At 42.8% G+C, this 18,568-nt stretch overlaps 1 protein-coding gene across 1 annotated transcript in view; it reads left to right on the top strand.

The window, feature by feature from the left end:
- The window catches only part of ERICH6 (glutamate rich 6), a 131,971-nt gene that overhangs the window by 95,875 nt on the left and 17,528 nt on the right, over window positions 1-18,568 (top strand). Inside the window, exons 10-12 of the mRNA XM_040428088.1 lie at window positions 392-531; window positions 16,485-16,570; window positions 18,223-18,375. Coding sequence (XP_040284022.1) covers window positions 392-531; window positions 16,485-16,570; window positions 18,223-18,375 — 379 coding nt within the window. The remainder of the gene's footprint in view (window positions 1-391; window positions 532-16,484; window positions 16,571-18,222; window positions 18,376-18,568) is intronic.

The following is an 18,568-nucleotide window of genomic DNA, read 5'->3' as shown; positions in this document are numbered from 1 at the left end:
GTCATCTGTATCAGATTGGTGGGGGTCCAACTCCCGGCACCCCCACGATCAGCTGCTTGAAGAAGCTGCGGTGCTCCCTTAAGGGCCTCAACAGCTTACCTTAGGCCAGTGGCATCTCGTTCATAGGTCACATGGCCTAGGTGCAGCTCAGTCTCATTTAAGCTGCCATACCAAGCATAGCCACTATCCAGTAGACAGCCAAGGCCTATTCAAACGACTGATTGGCAGGGGTGTCGGGACCCCACCAATCAGCTACTCACTACCTATCCAGAGGATAGGTCATCAGTATAAAACACTCTAATTATCACATTTAATTATCAAATAACAGTGCATTTTTTATATAAGTAATACAACTATTCTCAGTATTTGCCGTTTTACATTTTAATGGCAGATGGAAGGCCGATGAAAACCCTTTCCTACCAGCTTTCCAGTGCCCCTCCGGCAGGAGACAGCTGGACAGTTCTCCCAAGCAATGAAAATGCAGAATCGTTTGATCAAGAGCCAACCCTATATGACTTTACTAGTGATACGGTAATGTTTACAGTCTACAAACAGTTTCCTGAAATGTTCAGCATTTGTCCATTGTCCATATTACTACATCAGTTTATAATAGTGGGCGGGTAGCCAATAACCTAACTTATAATTTTTCTTCTGATTAATCACTTAATATGATTCTTCAATGAAACTAGTGATGTGTTCATTTTTCTTTCTTACATAGGGCTACAGCTAGTTTAGTGATTTTCTTGCATAGTATGGCGTCACCTGGAGGTCAAAGTGTATAGCAGTGTGCATGTCCTCTTAATATGCTGTGTGCTGGTGGTCACACATGATCACTCACTCTCCCTACAGCCAGGTCTCGTGTGACTAGTGATACCCTATTTTTTGAGGATGAAAATAAAAGATTTTTTTTTTTAGTTTTTGTTTATTTTTTCTAAGTAGTAAAACATAATAGAAACTATATAAATTTGGTATTCATACTGATCCGCAGAATAAGATGGTCATTTTTAACGCATAGTGAATGCTGTAAACACAAAGCCCAGAAAAACATGGCAGAATTGCATTTTTGTCTTTCCAACTTCACACCACAAATCCAATTTTCCTGTACAAGCTATGATAGATGGTGGCATTAAAAAAATCTAACCTGTCCGGTAAAAAATAAGCCCTCATGTGGCTATGTGAACAGAACATTTAAACAGTTATGGGTCTTGGAAGGCGAGGAGCAAAAGAGGAAAATTCCAAAAAACAAAATTGACTGCGTCCTTAAAGGGAATCTGTCACCTATTTTGACCATATAAAACCGTTAACATAGCAATGTGCAATAAAGTACCTTCATTCCAGCATGTGTCCTCTTTCTTTTATTCAACTTTTCATTCAGATGAAAATGCGATTTTTCTGATATGCAAATGAAGTCTCAAGGTGCCCAGAGGGGCGTTATTAATCTGCTCTAGTACCCAGTAACGCCCCCCTGCAGTGCCCAGCCCGCCTTTCTTCCAAGCCCAGCACGCCTCCTAAGAAATAAATGTACTCCCACATCGGTGCCGAACGGCGCCGCCCCCTCCACTACGTCATTTAATTTATTCACTGCACTGTCCTTGCTTCCTCCTCTCTTGGCCTCCGAAATCCCGCGCAGGTGCAATATCGCTGAGTGCCTGCGCCTGTACAATACTCCTGCTCCAGAGGGCAACAGCCTCAATAGTGTCACTGGGCATGCGCCGAGTCCAGTGACGTAATCAGAGCGCTGTTGCCCTCAGGAGCAGGAGTATCGTACAGGCGCAGGCACTCAGCGATACTGCGCCTGCGCGGGATTTCGGAGGCCAAGAGAGGAGGAAGCAAGGACGGTGCAGTGAATAAATTTAATTACGTAGTGGAGGGGGCGGCGCCGTTCAGCTCCGATGTGGGAGTACATTTATTTCTTAGGAGGCGTGCTGGGCTTGGAAGAAAAGCGAGCTGGGCACTAGAGCAGAGTTGAGACATCATTTGTATATCAGAAAAATCGCTTTTTAATCTGAATGAAAAGTTGAATAAAAGAAAGAGGACACATGCTGGAATGAAGGTACTTTATTGCACATTGCTATGTTAACAGTTTTTTATGGTCAAAATAGGTGACAGATTCCCTTTAACGCTGGGTTCACACCAGATCGTTCTGAAAGGAGCGCTCTGTATGCGCGATTGTACGGGCGTTTACAAGCGCACATACAGAGACAAGTGAACACACATTGTCGCGCGTTCCCGAAAGTCTATGTACGGGAACGCGCGACAAACGCCCCAAAAAACGCTCATGTACTTGTTTGAGCGTCGGGCGTTTTACAGCGCGATCGTACGCGCTGTAAAGCGCCCAGGTGAGAACCATTCCCATAGGGAAGCATTGGTTTCTCCTTGTTGAGCGTTTTACAGCGCGTAGGAACGCGCTGTAAAACGCTCAGGTCTGAACTGAGGGTCAGGGGATGCAGGGAGATGAAATGATCAGGCAGGAATAAAGAAGGTAAAGGGAAGAAGGAAGGGATAAAAATAAATTATGTGAAATAATACAACTTTCTGCACAAGTGTGCTTTGCACCTGTATATAGCTCCCACATACAACCTAAACACAAAATGAAAAAAGGAAGAAATAGTGATAATGTAGGTGGTACAAAGTGCAGGGATTATTTTATGTCCTAAATGTCTCTGGATTAAACCAAACACATAAAATTATAAACAGAAAACACAAGGAAATTAAATTTTTTCTTCTATTTTTCCAATTTTCCCCCATGTAAAGCAAAAAAATAAAGTTTTTATGCCATGTTAAAAAAAAAAGAAGAAAAAAATTTGCCAAAATATAAAGTAAAAAAAAAAAGAACAATTAAATCAAATTATTATAGTTTTAGCAATTATTAGAGTAGTAATAATTATAGTAATAATTATAGTAATAGAGTATACTGAATCTTTTCCTACAGAGCTATATATCAATCTTCTCAGCTATGGCTGCTCTGTAGCATGGTGCCTGCAGATTAAACATGACAGGTTCCCTTAATATACATGTTCAAACATATTTTTGAGCACAGATTGACTTGGCTTTGCAGAGAAAAACTAAGCCCACACACTGATATAGCACAACACTGGAGCTATGAATCTACACCAAGGCTGAGGTGTTGGGCAGGGTTTACTGACGAGAGTTGGAGCACTTGCCAGGTTTGGACCACCCTTAGGGCACTTGAAGTTCTTTTTTCTGCAATGCTAAGGGCGGGTTCGCATTGGCTTTATGGCCTTCTGTTATAGGTTCCGTTATAACAGAGGACAATTTTTTCTGTCATGGATAACAGAAATAAAACGGAATTGTTATCTGGCCCATAGACATGTATTAGGATGGAGCAAAACGGAACGCCTCTTAAAGGCTTCTGCTTTGTTTTCCGTCCTAAAATTCAGTTATATTCCGTTATAACTTTGTTATAATGGAACCTATAACAGAATGCCATAACGCCAATACGAACCCGCCCTAACTCTGTTTCTGGTCACAAAGGTATCTTTGCAGATTTAACAAGTTCAAGACTGATCCCCTTAAGGTATGGCTACTTGACAAAAGAGTACAACTACACTTTGACGTGTGTCGCGGGACATTTATGTCGCAGTAATGTTGTGTGACATTTTGTAATGATAGTCTATGATTTCGCACTGCGACATGCAACATACTGCGACGACAGTAGCACAAAAATCCAACTTGAATGGATCTTTGTGCGCCTGTCGTGTTGCAGTCACAGCGTGTCGCATGTAACAGTGCAACACCATAGACTGTCATTATAAAAAATGTGACTCGACATTAGTGCGACGAATAGTCGCGCAGCAAATATTGTTGTGCAGCCGTAGCCTTACTCCCCTTCCTGACCAGACAAATTTTTCTTTTTTTTTGTACATGGCTTAAAGCCATAACATGTTTTTTTCTGTGATAATTTCATGTTTTTTCTGAGTGATACATGGGGCTTTATATATTTTTATGCCATTTTTAATTAAGTATCTTTTTTTTTTATACCTGGAAAAATGTAAAAAAAAATTAAGTATGTGTTTCACCCTTTTTTATTTATTTTTTAATAGTGCAAAATGCAACTAAAATATATTTTTAATTTATATCTCCTTTTTTTTACGGTCATTTTGACATATTTTGGGATATACAGTTTACAGTCACATGGCGCAGGGCTAGAAGCTATGTAGGCTTGTCAGTAAAAGCAAAAAAAGGAAGAGACCACTGTGGTACTCAGCAGAAGTGGCCAAAATCATTAAAAACAAAAAGATAGCACTTAGTAATTATAAAAAAAACAAAAACAAACGAGGAGGATGACAGGCAAATTTATAAGATTAGGAAGAGAGAGGCCAAACAAGTTATAAGAGCTTCTAAAGCCCACGCAAAAGAGAAATTAGCTCAGTTAGTGAAAAAAGGCGATAAGACATTCTTCAGATACATAAATGAAAAAAGGAAACTAAAACAAGGAATTACCAAATTAAAAACAAAAGATGGAAGGTATATGGAAGAAGATAAAGAACTAGCTGACTGCCTCAATGAATACTTCTGTTCAGTTTTTACAAAGGAAAATGAAGGAAAAGGACCTCAGTTAGGAAGGAAGACTAATTCATCTTTGGATCCATGTGTCTTTACAGAGGAAGAGGTTCTAAGTCAGCTGTCTAAAATTACTACAAATAAGTCACAGGGGCCTGATGGGATACACCCAAAGGTATTAAAAGAGCTTAGCGGTGAACTAGCAAAACCATTAACAGATTTATTTAACCAATCACTGGTAACAGGAGTCGTCCCAGAAGATTGGAAATTAGCAAATGTTGTGCCCATTCACAAGAAAAGTAGTAGGGAGGAATCGGGCAACTATAGGCCAGTAAGCCTGATATCAATAGTGGGGAAATTAATGGAAACCATACTTAAGGAGAGGATTGTGGAACATCTGAAATCCCATGGATTGAAAGATAAAAAACAGCATGGGTTTACTTCAGGGAGATCATGTCAAACTAATCTTATTGATTTTTTTGATTGGGTGACTAAAATAATAGATGGCGGAGGTGCAGTAGACATCGCTTATCTAGACTTTAGTAAGGCTTTTGATACTGTCCCACATAGAAGGCTTATCAATAAATTGCAGTCTTTGTGCTTGGACTCCCATATTGTTGAATGGATTAGGCAGTGGCTGAGGGACAGACAACAGAGGGTTGTAGTCAATGGAGTATATTCAGACCATGGTCTTGTTACCAGTGGGGTACCTCAGGGATCTGTTCTGGGACCCTTATTGTTTAATATCTTTATCAGCGAAATTGCAGAAGGCCTTGATGGTAAGGTGTGTCTTTTTGCTGATGACACAAAGATTTGTAACAGGGTTGATGTTCCTGGAGGGATACACCAAATGGAAAAGGATTTAGGAAAACTAGAGAAATGGTCAAAAATCTGGCAACTAAAATTTAATAATACACCTGGGGCGTAAAAACCCAAGAGCAGAATATAAAATCAGTGATACAGTCCTAACCTCAGTATCTGATTTAGGGGTCATTATTTCAGAAGACTTAAAGGTAGGCAGACAATGTCATAGAGCAGCAGGAAATGCTAGCAGAATGCTTAGGTGTATAGGGAGAGGAATTACCAGTAGAAAGAGGGAGGTGCTCATGCCGCTCTACAGAGCACTAGTGAGACCTCATTTGGAGTATTGTGCTCAGTACTGGAGACCATATCTCCAGAAGGATATCGATACTTTGGAGAGAGTTCAGAGAAGAGCTACTAAACTGGTACATGGATTGCAGGATAAAACTTACCAGGAAAGATTAAAGGACCTTAACATGTATAGCTTGGAAGAAAGACGAGACAGAGGGGATATGATAGAAACTTTTAAATACATAAAGGGAATCAACAAGGTAAAAGGAGAGCATATTTAAAAGAAGAAAAACTGCTACAAGAGGACATGGTTTTAAACGAGAGGAACAAAGGTTTAAAAGTAATATCCGGAAGTATTACTTTACTGAGAGAGTAGTGGATGCATGGAATAGCCTTCCTGCAGAAGTGGTAGCTGCAAATACAGTAAAGGAGTTTAAGCATGCATGGGATAGGCATAAGGCCATCCTTCATATAAGATAGGGCCAGGGGCTATCCATAGTATTCAGTATATTGAGCAGACTAGATGGGCCAAACGGTTCTTATCTGCCGACACAGTGCCCAACATATCAATCCTAAGGAAGATTAAAAGTACTGCACACACGCACACACATTCACACACGCCTTCATTGGTCAGAACAGTCTTTCAGTCATCTATGGTACTAGAGTCTGGGCTCCAATCCAGGGGTCCCATATCTTCATGAAGCGATCAGGGGTCCCTCTTATCTCATACACAAACTTGTATAATTCAAGATCAGCATTAACTAGATGTACCCATTGTTGCACAGTAGGATTCTTAGGAGGTTTCCAGTTGAGAAGGATAGTTTTCCTAGCATAATATAAGAGTATTCTATACAGCTTCCTGCCAAATTTGGTTGGAACAATCTCGTTGGCTACTCCCAACAGACTAGTGAGTTAGGAAAGCCTAGTTTGTCATTAAAATATTTATGGATCTCTTCCCAGAAGCCATGAATAATCGGACACTGCCAAACCATGTGTATAAGACAACCTTTTTCATGTCCACATCTTGTACAATGAGGGTTCGGCAATTTACCCATTTTAAATAGTCTCACAGGAGTATAATAAATCCTATGAAGCCATTTAACTTGAATCAACTGATCCCCAGCACTTACCACTGTAGATCTCCATGTACAGCTAGATTCTTTAACATGAACATCTTCCAAGCCTTCAATGTCCCTTTTCCACCTAACAAATGCCCTGTCTAGGGGGGAGTCCTGCAACGCCATCAACGACGCATCTATCAGCTGTTTGAGAAGGCAGCAGCAATCACAGTAGCAAGCTCAACCCCATTCACTTCAGCGGGCTGAGCTGCGCCTACGCCATGTGACCAATAAATGTGACATCATATGGCATGGGAAAGCTGCAAGAAGGCCGTGACCCTTCTGCGAGTGACAGTGCCTTCTCAAACAGCTGATAGGCAGGGGTCAGACTCAGATACTGATCCGGTATCGGGGGTCCAATCACATACTGTTGACCTATCCAGAGGATAGGTCATCAGTTCAAAAATCTCAGAAAACCCCTTTAACATTACATTTTTTTATTGTTAGTTTCTCCTGTATTTGGGGCTGACCAATTAGCTCCAGTTGCATGAGGTATGCAGCCTCCTCCCATGCACTGCAGAGTGGCGGCTTGTTTAGTTACTCAGGACCTAGTGATCACATGATCACTAGGCCCGGAGCAGGAAACAGCATAACCGCTTCCTGATCTGTATACACAGCACTGGGTCACCAAGCATCTCCACAATGTCCCACGGAAGCGTTCAGCTCTCCATCTCCCAAACACTGGAGCGGAAGAGGAAGTACCCCCCTACCCACCCGCGATCCCTGGCCCTGAATGCAAGCATTTCAAAATTACTGTCCTTTGAAATGCTGTCATTCCGTCTGGTGGAGACGGAGAGTTTTAAAAGCCTTATGGCGGTGGCTGTCCCACAGTACGTCGTGCCCAGCCGCCACTACTTTTCCAGGCGTGCCATCCCTTCCCTGCACAACCAAGTGGGGGTCAAAATCAGGTGTGCACTGCACAACGCCATCTGTGGCAAGGTCCACCTAACTACGGATACGTGGACCAGTAAGCACGGTCAGGGACATTATATCTCCCTAACAGCACACTGGGTAAATGCAGTGGTGACTGGGCCTGAGGCGGATAGCAGTTTGGCGCATGTTCTTCCACCACTGAGGATTGCAGGGCACTTCTCTTTGCCTCCTCTTACTCCGCTTCCTCATCCTCTACCGGCTCCTCATCCGGTCAGCGTAACACCTTCACCACCAACTTCAGCACAGCCAGGGGTAAACGACAGCAGGCAGTTTTAAAACGTATCTGTTTGGGGGACAAACCCCACACCGCGCAGGAGCTGTTGATGTGCGATAATGGGCAAAATCTCGTAGCAGCTCTGGGACTAGCCGGTTTGACGCACATGCTGAATTTGGTGGTGCAGAGGTTCCTTAAAAATTACCCCGATATGTCAGAGCTGCTGCATAAAGTGCGGGCCGTCTGTGCGTGCTTTCGGCGTTCTCACCCTGCTGCTGATCGCCTGTCAGCGCTGCAGCGTAACTTCGGCCTTCCCGCTCACCGCCTCATATGCGATGTGCCCACAAGGTGGAACTCCACCTTGCACATGCTGGCCAGACTGTGCGAGCAGCAGCAGGCGATAGTGGAGTTTCAGCTGCAGCACGCACGGGTGAGTCGCTCTGCGGAACAGCACCACTTCACCACCAATGACTGAGCCTCCATGCTAGACCTGTGTTCCTTGTTGCGCTGTTTCGAGTACTCCACCAACATGGCCAGTGCCGATAACGCCGTTCTCAGTGTTACTATCCCACTTCTATGCCTCCTTGAAATGATGGAAGAGGATGTGGCACAAGAGGAGGAGGAGGAGGAAAGGGATCATTTCATAGGGCTTCCGGTCAGTCATTCATAAGTGGCTCCGAGGGTGGGTTCCTGCACCCACAAACGACAGGTACACAATTGTCCAGCCAGGGCACAGTTCTGGAGGATGACGAGGTGGAGGATGAGGAGGAGGAGATGGAGGAGGAGGAACCGTGCTCACAGCAGGGTGTCACCCAAACCAGCTCATGGCCATCACTGGTGAGTGGCTGGGGAGATACAGAGGACAAAGACGATACACCTCCCACAGAGGACAGCTTTTCGTTGCCTTTGGGCAGCCTGGCACACATGAGCGATTACATGCTGCAGTGTCTCCGCAACAACCGCCGAGTTGCCCACATTCTAACTTGTGCTGATTACTGGGTGGCCACGCTGCTGGATCCCCGTTACAAGGACAATGTACTGTCCTTAATTCCGTCACTGGAGAGTGATCGTAAGATGCGCGAGTACAAGCGCACGCTGGTAGACGCGCTGCTGGTGGCATTCCCACCTGACAGCGGGGGCACAGTGGAAGCACAAGGCGAAGACAGAGGAGGAGGAAGAGGTCGCCAACGCAGCTGGGGCACCACCACCCTCAGAAGGCAGGGTTAGCATGGCCGAAATGTGTAAAAGCTTTGTCAGCACGCCACAACAACCAGCACCACCAGCTGACATGGAACGTCTTAGCAGGAGGCAGCATTTCAACAACATGGTGGAGCAGTATGTGTGAACACGCCTACATATACTGAATGACGAGTCTGCCCCCTTCAACTTCTGGGTCTCCAAATTGGGCACATGGCATGAGCTTACCCTTTACGCCTTGGAGGTGCTGGCCTGGCCTGCCCTGCAGCCAGTGTATTGTCTGAATGTGTGTTTAGCATGGCAGGGGGCATTATCACAGACAAGCGCAGCCGCCTGTCCACAGCCAATGTGGACAAGCTCACGTTCATTAAAATGAACCAGGCATGGATCCCACAGGACTTGTCCGTACCTTGTGCAGAAAAGACATGTATACTGGCACTAACCAGCCATTGTTATACTACAGCGCAATTGTTCATTGTTGTATTTTGGATATTTCACACTTTTTTGGAGTGTACCCTAATTAGAAAAAAATAAAAAATAAATTAAAACCAAAAACCAGTGTTGGCTACCTTGTCCTCCTCCACCGCCTCTTCCACCTACACCGCTACGTCCACCGCCTACTCAAACTCCTACTCCATATGGACCTCCACCTCACAAATCAAGTTTATTTTTATTTTTTTGTACGTATTTAATTTTATGTAATTTCGCTAATTTGTCTGTTACATTTTCGGGTGAAATTCCCAAATTTTTGGGTGTGATATACCACTGCTATACCTAGTAGACAGGTAAAAACATTTCACTAATTTGTCTGCTACATTTTCTGGTGAAATTCACCAAATTTTGGGTGTAATATACCACTGCTATACCTAGTAGACAGGTAAAAAATTTCATTAATTTGTCTGTTACATATTCGGGTGAAATTCACCAATTTTTGGGTGTGATATACCCTTGCTCTACCTAGTAGACAGATAAAAAAAAAATCACTAATTTGTCTGTTACATTTTCAGGTGAAATTCACCAATTTTTGGGTGTGATATACCACTGCTATACCTAGTACAGTCGTGGCCAAAAGTTTTGAGAATGACACAAATATTAGTTTTCACAAAGTTTGCTGCTAAACTGCTTTTAGATCTTTGTTTCAGTTGTTTCTGTGATGTAGTGAAATCTAATTACACGCATTTCATACGTTTCAAAGGCTTTTATCGACAATTACAAACGATAAGGGATAAGCAGGCACACTCTTAATTTGGGTACAAGATGTCATTTATTTATGTTCTGGTATTCATGTGATAGGTAGATAAAAAGGTAAAAATATAAGTAAAAAATAGAGGGTATTAGAGTGATCACCAATAGGTGAGAGGTGATAGATGCCCTGGAAAAAATGTCCTAGGAAAAAATAGTATAAAAGATAGTGAAGAATAGTGGCGAGAATACCTAGATAAAGGTATATCCAAAAACAAATCCCTCAGAAAAAATAGTGTACAAAGTCTTGATAATAAAAGAAAGAATAATAAAAAACTTAGAAAAAATTGTCCTTCATAAAAATACTTGAAAAGTATTAGAAAAATGTTCTGACAGTCTTTTATAAAGTGGCCACTGAACGGTAAATAAAATCAAGTAAAAGGTGTAATCATTATATAGAGGATTATTATCCTATGTTGCCCCTTTGTATAGTTGTGACTCCGTTGGTGGGATATATAATAGGTAGCAATTTAGCAGTTTGCTGCTCAGCAGAGGATGGTGCGTCTTTACAGGTATGTTTGCAGATAGTACTATTGCATATATGGCAATAACTATTGGTGGTGATAATCCATATGTTACTCTGTGAAAGAAAGGGGTGCTCTGTGCCTGAGTGCGGCGTCCCGCACTGTCTCTGGCTACAGAGATCACTTACCCTTCTCGACGCTTGTATTCTTTAGGTCCTCTGATGGTAGTTCCCGGTAGTTGGCTGTTGTAATCCAGTCCGGTTCTCAGGAGTCAGCAGCGTGCCTCGTGTTGCCTAGGACGCCGGGGCGCGTGGTTCGCGCGTCTGAAGAGTGACGTATGTGGTCACGTGATCGCGGACTCTCTGTCAGGCTTGTTCGCAGTGCCTCTCCTGCTCTGTAGCAAGTGGTGAATATTCCAGTAATCCTCTTAAACGCGTTTCGGGTGTCTATCCCTTCATCAGTAAGTGGAGGATTATAGTGGATACTGCCCAGCTGCCGCCCGTCACACACTATTTTTTCTGAGGGATTTGTATTTGGATATACCCTTATCTAGGTATTCTCGCCACTATTCTTCACTATCTTTTATACTATTTTTTCCTAGGACATTTTTTCCAGGGCATCTATCACCTCTCACCTATTGGTGATCACTCTAATACCCTCTATTTTTTACTTATATTTTTACCTTTTTATCTACCTATCACATGAATACCAGAACATAAATAAATTACATCTTGTACCCAAATTAAGAGAGTGCCTGCTTATCCCTTATCGTTTGTAATTTTATGCTCCTGACTGGGTGAGTCAGACCAAGCAGTCTTGCACCTCTACCATTTACCTGAGCAGTAGAGCCGTCTATTCCACCTTTTTACCTTGAATTTTTATCGACAATTACATGACATTTATGCAAAGAGTCAGTATTTGCAGTGTTGGCCCTTCTTTTTCAGGACCTCTGCAATTCGGCTGGGCATGCTCTCAATCAACTTCTGGGCCAATTCCTGACTGATAGCAACCCATTCTTTCATAATCACTTCTTGGAGTTTGTCAGAATTAGTGGGTTTTTGTTTGTCCACCCGCCTCTTGAGGATTGACCACAAGTTCTCAATGGGATTAAGATCTGGGGAGTTTCCAGGCCATGGACCCAAAATGTCAACGTTTTGGTCCCCGAGCCACTTAGTTATCACTTTTGCCTTATGGCACGGTGCTCCATCGTGCTGGAAAATGCATTGTTCTTCACCAAACTGTTGTTGGATTGTTGGAAGAAGTTGCTGTTGGAGGGTGTTTTGGTAACATTCTTTATTCATGGCTGTGTTTTTGGGCAAAATTGTGAGTGAGCCCACTCCCTTGGATGAGAAGCAACCCCACACATGAATGGTCTCAGGATGCTTTACTGTTGGAATGACACAGGACTGATGGTAGCGCTTACCTTTTCTTCTCCGGACAAGCCTTTTTCCAGATGCTCCAAACAATCGGAAAGAGGCTTCATCGGAGAATATGACTTTGCCCCAGTCCTCAGCAGTCCATTCACCATACTTTCTGCAGAAGATCAATCTGTCCCTGATGTTTTTTTTGGAGAGAAGTGGCTTCTTTGCTGGCATTCTTGACACCAGGCCATCTTCCAAAAGTCTTCGCCTCACTTGGCGTGCAGATGCGCTCACACCTGCCTGCTGCCATTCCTGAGCAAGCTCTGCACTGGTGGAACTCCGATCCCGCAGCTGAATCCTCTTTAGGAGACGATCCTGGCGCTTGCTGGACTTTCTTGGACGCCCTGAAGCCTTCTTAACAAGAATTGAACCTCTTTCCGTGAAGTTCTTGATGATCCTATAAATTGTTGATTGAGGTGCAATCTTAGTAGCCACAATATCCTTGCCTGTGAAGCCATTTTTATGCAACGCAATGATGGCTGCACGCGTTTCTTTGCAGGTCACCATGGTTAATAATGGAAGAACAATGATTTCAAGCATCACCCTCCTTTTAACATGTCAAGTCTGCCATTTTAACCCAATCAGCCTGACATAATGATCTCCAGCCTTGTGCTCGTCAACATTCTCACCTGAGTTAACAAGACGATTACTGAAATGATCTCAGCAGGTCCTTTAATGACAGCAATGAAATGCAGTGGAAATTTTTTTTTGGGATTAAGTTAATTTTCATGGCAAAGAAGGACTATGCAATTCATCTGATCACTCTTCATAACATTCTGGAGTATATGCAAATTGCTATTATAAAAACTTAAGCAGCAACTTTTCTAATTTCCAATCTTTATCTAATTCTCAAAACTTTTGGCCACCACTGTAGACAGGTAAAAAAAAATCATTAATTTGTCTGTTACATATTCACTAATTTTTGGGTGTGATATACCCCTGCTCTACCTAGTAGACAGGTAACAATTCACTAATTTGTCTGTTACATTTTCGGGTGAAATTCACCAATTTTTGGGTGTGATATACCACTGCTGTACCTAGTAGACAGGTAAACAAATTTCACTAATTTGTCTGTTACATTCTCAAGTGAAATTCACCAATTTTTGGCTTTGATATACCCCTGCGACACCAAGTAGACAGGTAAAAACATTTCACCAATTTGTCTGTTACATTCTTGGGTGACATTTGACCATTTTTGCCGTGATTAAACCCCTGCTCTGCATAGGTGATAGGGACAGAAATAAAAAAAAAATCGTCTGTTACATTGTCAGGTGAAATTTTACCAATTTTGCTGTATACAAACCCCTGCTCTGCATAGGTGACAGGAAATTCAATTTCAAAAATTCTTCTTTAATTGATGCGCACCCCCTCCTTTCATTCAATGCTTAAACTTTAACAACTTGTCCCACATTTGCGCTTCAATAATTTGTCCCACTTTTCTGCTCGATCATATTTAATTTCAAACAACCTCCTTTGGATGTGGTCTCTCTTTCTCACGCTCCCTCTCCGGCGTGGAACCCTGATTCGCGGATAACCGTGATCAACATGGTAGGCTCAGAAAAGAACATCGAAAGTTGATAGAGAATATATCCAAATGGATCGTGGACGTGCGATCAGGCAGAAGTTATCTAGAGTCAACAAAGCGGCAGCAGGGCCTCTCCTGTCCAAATCCTAAATACCCCAGTGACATTCCCTATAATTTTTTATTAATCATTCTAATAACAGGACATCTTAAGAGTCCTGTATTGTTATTCATCGTCACTACCTCCCCAAGTCGGGAGTGGGTAATTGCCGTGCGCCCCCTACTTTCCTTCGATTCTTCCGTTTTAATAGCTTCTCCCACATTTCCGCTCGATCACAATTAAATTTCATCCATTGATCTCCCTTGGATGTGCTATCCCTTTCTCACGCTCCCTCTCCGGCGTGGAACCCTGATTTGCCGCTAACCGTGATCAACATGGAAGGCGCAGAAAAGAACATCGAAAGTTGATAGAGCAGATATCCAATTGGATCGTGAACATCACGGGGACGTGCGACATAGTGGGGCAGTAAGTGTGCACACGCCTACACGAACTGACTGATAGGTCTGCCCCCTGCAACTTCTGTGTCTCCAAATTGGGCACATGTCCTGAACTTGCCCTTTACCCCTTGAAGGTGCTGGCCTGCCCTGCAGCCAGTGTATTGTCTGAACGTGTGTTTAGCACGACTGGAGGGGGTTATCACAGGTTATATTTCCCAATGTTTTGGGGTGTACCCTAATTTAAAAAAATATAAATAAATTTAAAACCAAAAAGCAGTGTAGGCTACCTCCTCCTCCTCCACCGCAGCTTCCACCTACACCGCTACATCCACCGCCTCCTCAACCTCCTACTCCATATGGACCTCATCCTCCTAGATCAAGATTATTATTATTTTTTTTTGCGTATTTTATGTTATTTTAAGTCATTTCCCTATCCACATTTGTTTGCAGAGCACTTGCCATGCTCTTAACCACATTTTGCTGGCATTTGCAGCCCTCTAGCCCTTTCCATTAAATTTTTAGAGCCATTTTAGTGCTTAAAAGTTCGGGTCCCCATTGACTTCAATGGGGTTCGGGGTCAAGTTCGGGTCCCGAACTCGAACTTTTTTGTGAATTTCGGCCGAACCCGTTGAACCTGAACATCCAGATGTCCGCTCAACTCTAGTAACAAGCCCGTTTTTCTGTCAGACAATTCTCATAAATATGATCTAGGACCACCTGTTAGTTCACATATCTGTCTGTGTAGTGTAGATAAAGCATTAGTATTAAGTATTAGCGAAGCAGCTATGAAAGGAGAAAAATAAATGCTGGAAATCATTTGCTCTTGGAACTGATTTTGAGTTACAAAGTTACTTGGTCTTTTATGTAGTTTTAAGCTGGGTATCACACCATCATATCATGGATAAGCAAGCAGGTCCATCTTCTCAATCCTCCGGACATCTCTCTACACTCTCCCTCAATCCTTCAGGTGTTAGTGTTACCCTCCATTTAGGTTATCCCCACCTTCTTGTGTGCATTTTAAACTGCTATATTTGGTTGTGAATCTGTCATGCTGGCTCAAGGAGATTTTGTTTGTTTTTTGTTTTTTAAATCTACCATCCCCTCCCCTAACCATCGTTACCTTTAGAAAAATCCATACTTACCTGGTCCCCACCGCTCAGTTCCTGCTTCCTTTTCTGGGCTTGTTTGGACTTCCAGTTCCTGTCTATCAACTTCCTGTACAGACAGGGTCACCTGCGCCACTGCTGCAAAACAGTGACGTGGCTCTTGGACACATCACCTCTTTGTAGCAGAACACGTGGCCCATCCATGCAGGAACTTGATAGATGGGGACCGGAAGTGAGAACAGCCCATGAGCCAGAACTGAGCTGCGGGGACCAGGTGAATATGCATTTCTCCACAGAACATGATGACTGATGAGTTAAAAAAAAAACTGGGCATCTCCTTTAAGGGCCTGTCCAGCTGTTCCTAAGTAATGGCCTATTCTCGGGATAGACTATCACTAACTAGATGATACAACAGTTGATCAGTGGGGATGCAGGATGTCAGACCCCCACTCAGGGGCGGATTGGCCATAAACCTTACAGGGAAACTTGTTTTTGGGGATGTGTTTTGTGCTGCTGGCAGTATTTTGTGATGGACTATGGTATTTGGCTCTGTTGGGGTGGTAGAATGTGCCACAATATGGTATTGCTGGTCCTGTCTTCCATCAATTTGGACCCAACTACAAAATGGGGCCACTTTTAGTATTTTTTCTTGGGCCACTTTAAGTTCCCAGTCCGCCTCTGCCCCCACTGATCAGCTAGTGAGGCAATGGCTTAGTAAAAGCTGGAAACCCCTTTAATGTAGCACACTTTTGATAGACATGAAATCTGAACTTCTCCATTTACAAGTCCATGGAAAACTTTTCCTATTAGTATTACTGGTCTTCCTATACTATGTAAGCATTTTTACGCATAATTACTGCTATGTATTACATTTTTAATATGAGACACAACAGTCGTACTCCTGCACTTTGGATACGTGGGGGTGGGTGCCCCATGGTGACAGTGAGTAGTATTGGTGGTGGTGAGGTGGACCAGCAGACAATATCACATTATATAACGAATGAATGATTGAATATTCCCACTGCAGTTATCCTGTAGGTGTCACGTCCATCTGTTTTCCTTGGTAATAATGGAATTGTGCTATGAATATGAATGTAAATTGCGGTAATAACACTAATGCGGGAATGTAACCAAGTTTCACATCTTATTTCAGATGATGCCGGAGAGATTTCTTGAAAAATACTACAAGACAGGAAAGAAATTCCTCACAGTTTTTCCAGATGGAAGTGCACAAATTTTGTATCCTTTGTACGCCAAACTTTACATTCTTTCTTATGACAAATGTCTTGTTGTTACAGACTTGACATCTCTGGTATGTGTCATAATTGGCATTAGCACACCAAGTCAAGTGGATAGTCATTGAGCGTTATTAATATTTGTGCATTGTCCCTGCTTGTATGGCTTCAGCTTTTGCATATTCTTCTGCTTTGCACATATGCCATCTAACGTGTATGTTGTTTTCCGGACTTTCCTCCGATGGCAAATATCGGCTAGTAGATGGTTCTGTCTCTTGGATTTCAACGTGTCTGATCCTGTTGCTTACAAGGGAGATAAGCTGCTACTAGTGTCTGGCAGTGGCTTACTCCCTCCTCCTCGTTGAGAACACATGCATGCCTGGCCCGGCCACGTGTACATTTGTATAGGGGGGGTACGGGAGGGATAGTTTGGCTGACACAGCTATCTCAAATGTATGGCTAACTTTAGTCTGCCTCCTGGGGTAGTGGTAGAGAAGAAATGGCACAAATCCACTGGTAGAGACGGTCGTAATGCTTCAAGTAAAATATGGTACTTCTTTATTTTAAAAAAGTGCATGTACATATAAACAACGCATTTCGGGGACAAATAGTTCCCCTATATCAGGTTGAACAATCGAGAATCTTCTCTATGACAAGCACTCTTCGGGGGGGCTGGACATCCTTTCCAGAAGAAATCTTTCTTGCGGCTACAATCCTGGAAAATCAGTCTCTACCTATATATAAGTCTTCAGTAGAGTTGTGCCTATCATTTGCACAACCCTATAAGGTGAGCCTCTCTCCTTTCTTTTCCAACAATTTGGTTGATCATTTGCCCAAACGTACTATCCTATTGTGCGCCTCTTTTCTCTCCTCCGCTATCCCGTGTGTGGTTTGAGTGGGGGTTAGAGACGTCTTCTTCCGTAAAGTCCTGGGGTAGTGGAACTGCATAAATATTGTGCGAAAGTGAACAGTTCCTTAGCCTAACATCCCTTAATTATGAGCTATTAAAAAGGAAATGATTTTATTTTGAAAAAACGGGAGAGAATGGGTTAAAAATAAAAAAAGAATCGCTGCTCACCTCACCACTGCTGCTGTTCTGACGCTGCTCCAATCCTTGCTGTTTTTCAAGCTCTTGGGCTGTACTCACAGGACAAGAGCACTTTACCCCTATACTTTTTATTAAATTATTCCCAAGGAAAACTCACCTGTAACTGGCAGCATTCTTTCATATAAATGATGAGAGAGCGTACATTAAAGGGAATCTGGCGCCATCATTCTGGAGTATTATCTGCAGTAACACGTGAGTAGTACTGTACATAAGGAGTCTAGATCACTATGCTTTATTTTACTACTGCCCCTCATTCTCCTGTTGCCAGTGCTCAAAGCTGCACTGAAATACACAGTCCTGACTGCTGTGCGAACATAATGGAGACTCCCGTGTGCATGTACAGCAGTCCTGTCTTGTATTTCAGCACAGCGGACAGCAGGGGGATGGGGGAAGAAAGAAAATAAAAAAGATTTGTAGTACTACTCATCTAATACTGCAGATAATAGTCCAAGACTGTGATGACAGATTCCCTTTAAAGATGGCTGTGTGTATCATACGGGCACAAGTCTGTAGAGGTGAGATTATTGGTTATTGGCCTTATCATGCAGCTATCCATCGGGTAACCTGGCCATTATTATTATTCCAAGTAAAATAGAATCCATCTGCATTGTTCAAGAAGACAAAGAGCACAGCGCGGACATCCTAGCAGTATTTGGATCTTCTGGGAAAGCTACTTGCTACCACCCAAACAAGAATGTATGGTATGTTACAGTAAGTCTGCTTTTGACTAATAACTGCAAAAATGTGTTGGCTGCACTTATTGCAGTTATTAGTCAATTATTAAGCCGTTGCAAACCTGCATTATTGAGATTGAATACGTTAAATCTGCTTTTCACCTCCATACCCCATGTGAATTTTATCTAATGACCCAATACCATCCTATGAGATTTGTGA

The sequence above is a fragment of the Bufo bufo genome, chromosome 4 (assembly GCF_905171765.1).
Source record: "Bufo bufo chromosome 4, aBufBuf1.1, whole genome shotgun sequence".
In the NCBI taxonomy this organism is placed as follows: Eukaryota; Metazoa; Chordata; class Amphibia; order Anura; family Bufonidae; genus Bufo; species Bufo bufo.
The sequence above is the reverse complement of the archived record's forward strand: the minus strand, read 5'-3'. Positions and strand labels throughout refer to the sequence as shown.